Source organism: Penaeus monodon, chromosome 10 (assembly GCF_015228065.2).
Source record: "Penaeus monodon isolate SGIC_2016 chromosome 10, NSTDA_Pmon_1, whole genome shotgun sequence".
In the NCBI taxonomy this organism is placed as follows: domain Eukaryota; kingdom Metazoa; phylum Arthropoda; class Malacostraca; order Decapoda; family Penaeidae; genus Penaeus; species Penaeus monodon.
The window spans coordinates 43,941,106-43,948,605 of record NC_051395.1 but is presented as its reverse complement, the minus strand read 5'-3'; the positions used below and the strand labels follow the sequence as shown (position 1 = coordinate 43,948,605).

Here is a 7,500-nt window from a genome sequence, read left to right as displayed (position 1 = left end):
AATTGAGTGAGTCTGTGTGTGTGTCTGGGGGGGGAGGCGTGTGTGTGTGTGTGTGTGTGTGTGTGTGTTGTGTGTGTGTGGTGTGTGTGTGTGTGTGTGTGTGTGTGTGTGTGTGTGTGTGTGTGTGCGTGTGTGTGTGTGTGAGTGAGTGAGTGAGTGAGTGAGTGAGTGAGTGAACGAGTGAGTGAGTGAGTCAATAAGTGAGTGAGTGAGTGAGTGAGTGAGTGAGTGAGTGAGTGAACGAGTGAGTGAGTGAGTCAATAAGTGAGTGAGTGAGTGAGTGAGTGAGTGAGTGAGTGAGTGAGTGAGTGAGTGAGCGAGTGAGTGTATGTGTGTGTTAGTCTGTGTATGTGCAATATGTATAACGGTATTTATATATATACACGTCCAAACTTCTGTCTTCAACCTATATTAACAAACTTCTTGTCGTTATGTTAGTTTCCTGTTCCTCTTCCCCTTTCCTCCTTCTACGCTTCATTATCTTCTTCCGCTTCTCCTTCTTCCTCTTTCCTCCCATTCTCTCTTTCCTCTTCCTTTTGTTTGCGAATAAATTGAAATTTTCGATTTTTTTTTTCTTTGCTTCCTCTTCACCTTTTTTCAATTCCATTTCCTTTCCCTCCCTCCTACTTCCTCCTTCCGCCTCTCTTCTTTTTTACTTACTAATTCCTCTTCTTTATCCTTTCTCCCTTTCCTCTCCTTTTCTTCGTACCTCCTTCTCCATTCCTCTTCTCTCTCCTTCGTGCCTCCTTCGCCACTCCTCTTCTCTCTCCTTCCCTCCTTCCTCCCTCATCCTCATTCTTTTCTTTTTCTCATCTACCCTCCTTTGCCCTTCTCTCTCCCTTCTCTCTCTCTTTTTTCGTTTCCTCTTATTCCTTTCTTTATACGCCTTCTCCTCCTCTCCTATTTCTCACCTTTTCTCCTTCCTCCTCTCTTCGTTCTCTTATCTCCTATCTTCTCTCACGACGTAGCCTCGCTTTATCCTTTTTCGTCCTTGTCCTTCCTCCATTCCCCCTGTTATTACTTACCTTCCCATCTACCCTCTTTCTCCACGTCTTTCTCTACTTTCTCCGTTCTTTTCTCTCCTCTCTCCTGCCCCCTCTTCTATCTCTTCCCCTTTTCCCTCCCCTCTTCCTCCTCCCTCCTTCCCTTATCCATACTTCTCCCACTTCCCTCCTCTTCCTGCCTTTCTACCCTCACTTCTAACGCTTCTTTATCCATTCCCTCTCTTACCTTTCTCTCTTTCTCCCTTACTCCCCTCCTTTACCCTTTCTGCCTCTCCCCTTTTGCTTCCAGCCTCCCCCCTCCCCCTTTTCATTTTTCTTATTCCCTCGCTTTCCCCTTCTCCTATTGCTTTCTTCCTTCTTCCCTCTTCGTCTTCACCCCTCCTACTTCTCCTACTTCTCCTTCTCATCCTATTCCTCCTCTTTATTCCCTCGCTCCCTTCCACCCTTTATTATCTCGCTTCTTCCCCGTATTCCCTCGTTTCCTCCCCTTTATTCCTTCGCTTCCTCCCCTTATCTCCTCGCCCCTTCCCCCTTATTCCCTCGTTCTCTCCTCCCCTTTCGCTTCCAGCCTCCTCCCTCATCCTGTTAACCTCTCCTATCCCTCCTTCTCATTCTGTATCACCCCTCCTTTATTCCCTCTCTCGCCCCCCCCCCTCCACTTCCTCCCCTTATCCGCTTGTCCCCTCCTCTTTCTGCCTCCCCCCCCCCGCCCCTCCACACACACACACTGCACTTCCAACATTCCACAACAAAGTTCTCGAGAACAGCGGAGGAGGCCGGCTATGTAGAGACTGCTTCGAATAACTAAATGTTCATGATAACATGTTCTCCACTCAGTTTCCTTTTCAAAATAACTTTTTTTTTCCTTTCGTTTTTCTGTCTTTTACGTTTTTTTATTTTTTTTCAACGTCCTTCATTTTTTTTTTTTTTTTGGTCTTTTTTCTCCAACTTTCTTCAGATGTCTCTTTATCTTCTGCTTCTTTGTATCAAAATCATAATTATTCTCTATATTCTTTTCTCTCTCTTCCGTCCCCTTTCGTCTTTTTTCTTCAACTTCCTTCCTTTAAGATTCCTCTTCATCTACATTTTCTTACCATTATCATCTATATTCTTTCTCTCCTCCATCCCCTTCATTTCCACGTTTCTCTCCTTTCTTCCTTCCTTTCTTTCGTTCTTTCTTTCTTTCCTCCTCTCTTCATTTTCAGTTCCTCGTATATATTCAGTAGCCCTCATTTCTTCCATTTGTCTCTCCCTTTCTTCACCCAACTAAGCTTCTTCTATTTCTGTTTCCTTCTTTTCATTTTCTTTTTCTTTCTTCAGTATTTATTTTTCTTCTACCCTTTTCCATTTAAAAAAAAAAATTGTGCTTAATGGTGTTGGACAAAGATTACAATAATTTAAATCAATTTTGGTTATTTTTTAGAAATAAATTTGTGAATTTTGCAGTAAGTGCAGTTATAATGCAATGAATCTTGCACACACCCTTAGTAAGAGACGGAAGGAGAGAAAAAAAACAGATATAGAGAAGAGAAATAGATGAAGAGAGGAAGATAGGGATAGGCAGAGAGAGATAATGCAATAGACTGAAAGATGGGATAGGTGGATATATGAAAGAGAGAGAAGGAGAGAAGGAAAGAGAGAAGAGACAGAGAGAGAGAGATGGTGGGGGGAAAAACAGACAGGCAGAGAGCGAGAGAGAGAGAGAGAGAGAGAGAGAGAGAGAGAGAATGAGAGAGAGAGAATGAGAGAGGGAGAATGAGAGAGAGAGAATGAGAGAGAGAGAAAGAGAGAGCACTAAAATATCCGAACGAGACGAGAGATAATGAAGGCCATATATATGTAGATCCCCAAGAGGGGGGCTTGGCAGATAGACAGGCCGATCGATAGACAGAGAGAAAGAGAAACATGACAGCTCCTGTGCTGTTTTATAATATCCCTCTCTTCTGAAGTCTTGATGGGGGTTGATGAGATTAAATTGAAAATTCCAACTGAAATTTTGAGAAAAGCAAACGTAGGGTTGATATAGGCTCAGATCAAATATTTGTCTTTTATTCCTCTTCTTCTTCTTTGTCTTGTGCTTTCTTCTTCCTTTCTCCTCTTCCTCCTTCTCCTTTTATTATTATTTTGTCAATTTCTTAATCACCTCTCGGTCGAGAAAAATGTTATGTCTGTTATGCCATGAAACACTATGCAGATTAAACCTGTCTTCATTTGTCTCTCCTTCCTTCACTCTCTCTCTCTCTTTCTCTCTCTCTCTCTCTCTCTCTCTCTCTCTCTCTCTCTCTGCTTCTCTTTCTTTCACACTCCCCTCCCCCTTCTTTCTCTTTTCTCCTCTTTTTCTTATTCTACTCTCTCTTCTACTTGCCTCCGTCCTCCTCCCTACCCTCCCCTCCCCTACCTCCCCTCCCTCCTCCTCCCCTCCCTCCCCCCCCTCCTACCCCCTCTCCTCCCTCTCCCCTCTCCCTCCCTCCCTCCCCTCTCCCTCCCTCCCTCCCCTCTCCCTCCCTCCCTCCCCTCTCCCTCCCTCCCTCCCTCCCTCTCCCTCCCTACCCTCCTCTCTAACCCCACAAACGGTACCATTACCCCGTTACTCACTGTCTGAGGTTGGCGAGGTTGAAGTAGGCGTGGGAGTGCTGAGGGTGAGCCTTGAGGGCGAGCCTGAAGTGGGTCTCAGCAGCTGTCGTGTCGTTCAGCAGCGTTCCGAGGTTGTTATGGGCGCTGGAGTGTCCCGGCCAGAGTCTGTTGGAGAAGGAGGGGCGGGGGGGCGGGACGGGGGTGGAAGGGGGAGATTGGTTAGATAGCTATATATATATATGAGCGGGTATGTCTTTGTATGCTAGTGTGTATCGGGTTATTTAGTGGTCTTCATGTGTTTGTATCTATCTGTGTGTGTATCTTGATAGCTTTCTCTCTTTCTATTTTCTATTTTTTCTCTCTGTCTCTCCTTCTTTGCTTCTGTCTGTCTGTCTGTCTCTCTGTTTGTCGTTCTGTCTGTCTTTGTCGTCTCTCTCTCTCTCTCTCTCTCTCTCTCTCTCTCTCTCTCTCTCTCTCTCTCTCTCTCTCTCTCTCTCTCTCTCTCTCTCTCTCTCTCTCTCTCTCTCTGCGTGTGGAAGTGACTGCGTGTTTTTGTATATATCTATTTATCTATCTACCTACCTATCTACATATCCATCTCTATATTTATCTATCTATTTATCTGTTTGCTTATCTATATGTCTGTCTCTCTATCTCTCTGCCTATCTACCTAACTACCTATCTACCTATCCACCTATCCGTCTATCTATTCACTCATCTTTAAATTCATCAACACACGCGTACATATGATATAATGTTACAATATCTAAAAGATTACTATGCCTACGGATAGAGCACGCGAGATGTAGAGCGATGATGCCTCTGGTTATGTAGATTAGATGTAAGTTCAGAACATTTTCCTACTCTCTCCTCTCTCTCTCTCTCTCTCTCTCTCTCTCTCTCTCTCTCTCTCTCTCTCTCTCTCTCTTCTCTCTCTCTCTCTCTTTTTTCTCTCTCTCTTCCTCTTCTCTCTCTTCTTCTTCTCTCTCTCCTCTCTCTCTCTCTCTCTCTCTCTCTCTCTCTCTCTCTCTCTCTCTCTCTCTTCTCTCTCTCTCTCGTCTCTCTCTCTTCCTCTCTCTCTTCCTCTCTCTCTTCCTCTCTCTCTTCCTCTCTCTCTTCCTCTCTCTCTTCCTCTCTTTTTCTCTCTCTCTTCCTCTCTCTCTCTCTTCCTCTCCCCCCTTCCCCTCTCTCTCTCTCTTTCCTTTTCTCTTTCTCTGTCTGTCTGTCCGTCTCTCTCTTTCTCTGTCATTCTCTGTCTGTCTGTCTGTCTGTCTCTCTCTCTCTCTCTTCTCTCTCTCTCCTCTCTCTCTCATCTCTCTCTCTCTCTCTCTCTCTCTCTCTCTCTCTCTCTCTCTCTCTCTCTCTCTCTCTCTCTCTCTCTCTCTCTCTCTTCGAACAATGATTGGATAACAAGTGTGCCTCCGAGTCACTATATCTTGCAGGAAGAAGATATACACACATAAATAAACACACACCACACACACACACACACACACACACACACACGAAAACACACACATACATAAACAGACACAAAGGATGTCATCTCAAGAAATTTATTATCGATATTTAGCTCTATATTTATGCTTTATCATAGATACTAATGAATTTCAGCAGATATGAATATGGCTTTACTTCGAGAACAATAACAAAGGAAGCAGCGGAGAAATTATTACACTGACAAACAAACAAACAGACAAAAACACACTGAGTAATCGAAAAAAAAAAAAAAACGTTATTCGAAAACGCGGGGAATAGAAACACGTAAAAAAGAAATGCAAATTAAAATTGCTCAACCCCTGTAATTAATGGCAAATCCCCAATTATACAACGCAAATTTACAGGAAAGAAAATTCATAATCCCAGCGGAATTATGCATACACGTACACACGCAACACACACTTACATACGCACACATACGTACACATAGCTCATACTCACACACACGCGCTGAGATACACAAACACACACACACACACACACACACACACACACACACACACACACACACACACGTGCTTACACACACACACACACACACACACACACACACACACACACACACACACACACACACACACACTCCTCCTTCCTGACCCCCCCCCTCCCATCACCACCACCCGATTTCTCCCCTTGCCCCTACCCCTCACTCCCGATACCATCCCCCCTTTTCCCCTTACCTGCACCTCTCCCTCCCGATACCCTCGTCTCTTGTCCCCTCTCCCCTCTCTACTGTTCGTACCCCTCCCTTACTCCCCTTGCCAATACCACACCTTCCTGGCACCCTTATCTCTCTCTGCCCTTACCGGTACCCCCACCCTTCCTCCTGTACCCCACCCTCCCGATACCCTCCTCTCTATCTCCCCCTTGCCTGTACCCCTCTCTTTCTCCCCCATGGACGGAACACCCTCCGGATTCCTCCCCCACCTTTCTCCTCATATTCTTTCCCTTTCCCCTTACCAGAACCGCCACCCTCTTGGTACACACACTCCTCTCTCTCTCTCTCTCTCTCTCTCTCTCTCTCTCTCTCTCTCTCTCTCTCTCTCTCTCTCTCTCTCTCTCTCTCTCTCTCTCGTTGCAGGTACCCCTCCCTCTGCCCCGGCCGGTTGCCCTCGGTCCCTCCCCTCCCTTTTCCTCTTGCCGGTCCCCCCTCCTCCTCCCCTCGGTTTCTTCCTCCCCAAGGTCGACCCAACAACGCAGCGGAACTTGAATAATTAAGTCACTCTCAGAGTACACTTCCGGAACTAGCTTTGTGAGGCGCTTTTTGTACCGCAAGTGTGACTCCCTCTTAAGTAATCGTAGGTGAAATAATGAATGAATTGTGGAATTTCATTCATGAGAGAGAGAGAGAGAGAGAGAGAGAGAGAGAGAGAGAGAGAGAGAGAGAGAGAGAGAGAGAGAGAGAGAGAGAGAGAGAGAGAGAGAGAGAGGGAGGGAGAGAGAGAGAGAGAGAGAGAGAGAGAGAGAGAGAGAGAGAGAGAGAGAGAGAGAGAGAGAGAGAGAGAGAAAGAGAGATGAAGGACCATGTGCTTTGTATGGATGTGTGTTTGGTTGTTTGTGTGAGAGGAGGGACGGCATAGGACCGCTGTAGTGTTTGTTTACGTGTGTGAGTACTCTCTCTCTCTCTCTCTTCTCTTCTCTTCTCTTCTCTTCTCTTCTCTTCTCTTCTCTTCTCTTCTCTTCTCTTCTCATCTCTTCTCTTCTCTCTCTCTCTCTCTCTCTCTCTCTCTCTCTCTCTCTCTCTCTCTCTCTCTCTCTCTCTCTCTCTCTCTCTCTCTCTCTCTCTCTCTCCTTTGATTTTTTTTTATCTAACTAAAGTAAACTAATTTCATACTTGTACTCTCTCTGCCTCCCTTTCCCCTTTTCCCCCACGCAGGGCCCTGATCCTGGCACGTCTCTCCCTTCCCCTCTTTCTCCTTCTCTTCGCCCCTGTAACTGTCAACCCTCTCTTCTCCTTCTCTTCCTCCTCCCACCACTTCCATCTTCCTTCCTTTCCTCTCCATCACTCATCTTCTTCCCCTCATTTTCTTCCTCCTCCTCCTCCTTCTCTCCCCTTCATAAGCTTATCATCTTCTCATATCTCTATTCTTCTGGTCCTCCTCTTCTTCCTTTTCCCTTTCCATCCCTCATCTCTCTCCTTCTTCCGCTCTTCTTCTCCCTCTCTTCCCCCTCCGTCCCCAACACTAATCTTCGTCTTCCCTTCCTCTTCTTCCATTTCCCTTCAGTCCTCTCCATCTCATCTTCTTTTCCACCTCCTCCCTTTGTCTCTCCTACTCCACCTGTACCTTCTTCCTCTCTTCCCTCTCAAACTTTTAAGTTCTCTCCCTCTTCTTCCTACTTTCCGTCCCCTCCAACCCTTATCTTTTCTCCTTTTTTCTGCACTTCCCCCTTTCCACGTCCCCCTCTCTACTCCACATCAGCT

The 7,500-nt window shown here is 45.9% G+C and overlaps 1 protein-coding gene across 1 annotated transcript in view; it reads right to left on the bottom strand.

Moving 5' to 3' along the window:
- Nucleotides 1-7,500, bottom strand: part of LOC119577663 (protein O-mannosyl-transferase TMTC1-like) — a 113,840-nt gene that overhangs the window by 16,959 nt on the left and 89,381 nt on the right. Inside the window, exon 13 of the mRNA XM_037925222.1 lies at nt 3,600-3,743. Within this exon, the coding sequence (XP_037781150.1) occupies nt 3,600-3,743 (144 nt within the window). The remainder of the gene's footprint in view (nt 1-3,599; nt 3,744-7,500) is intronic.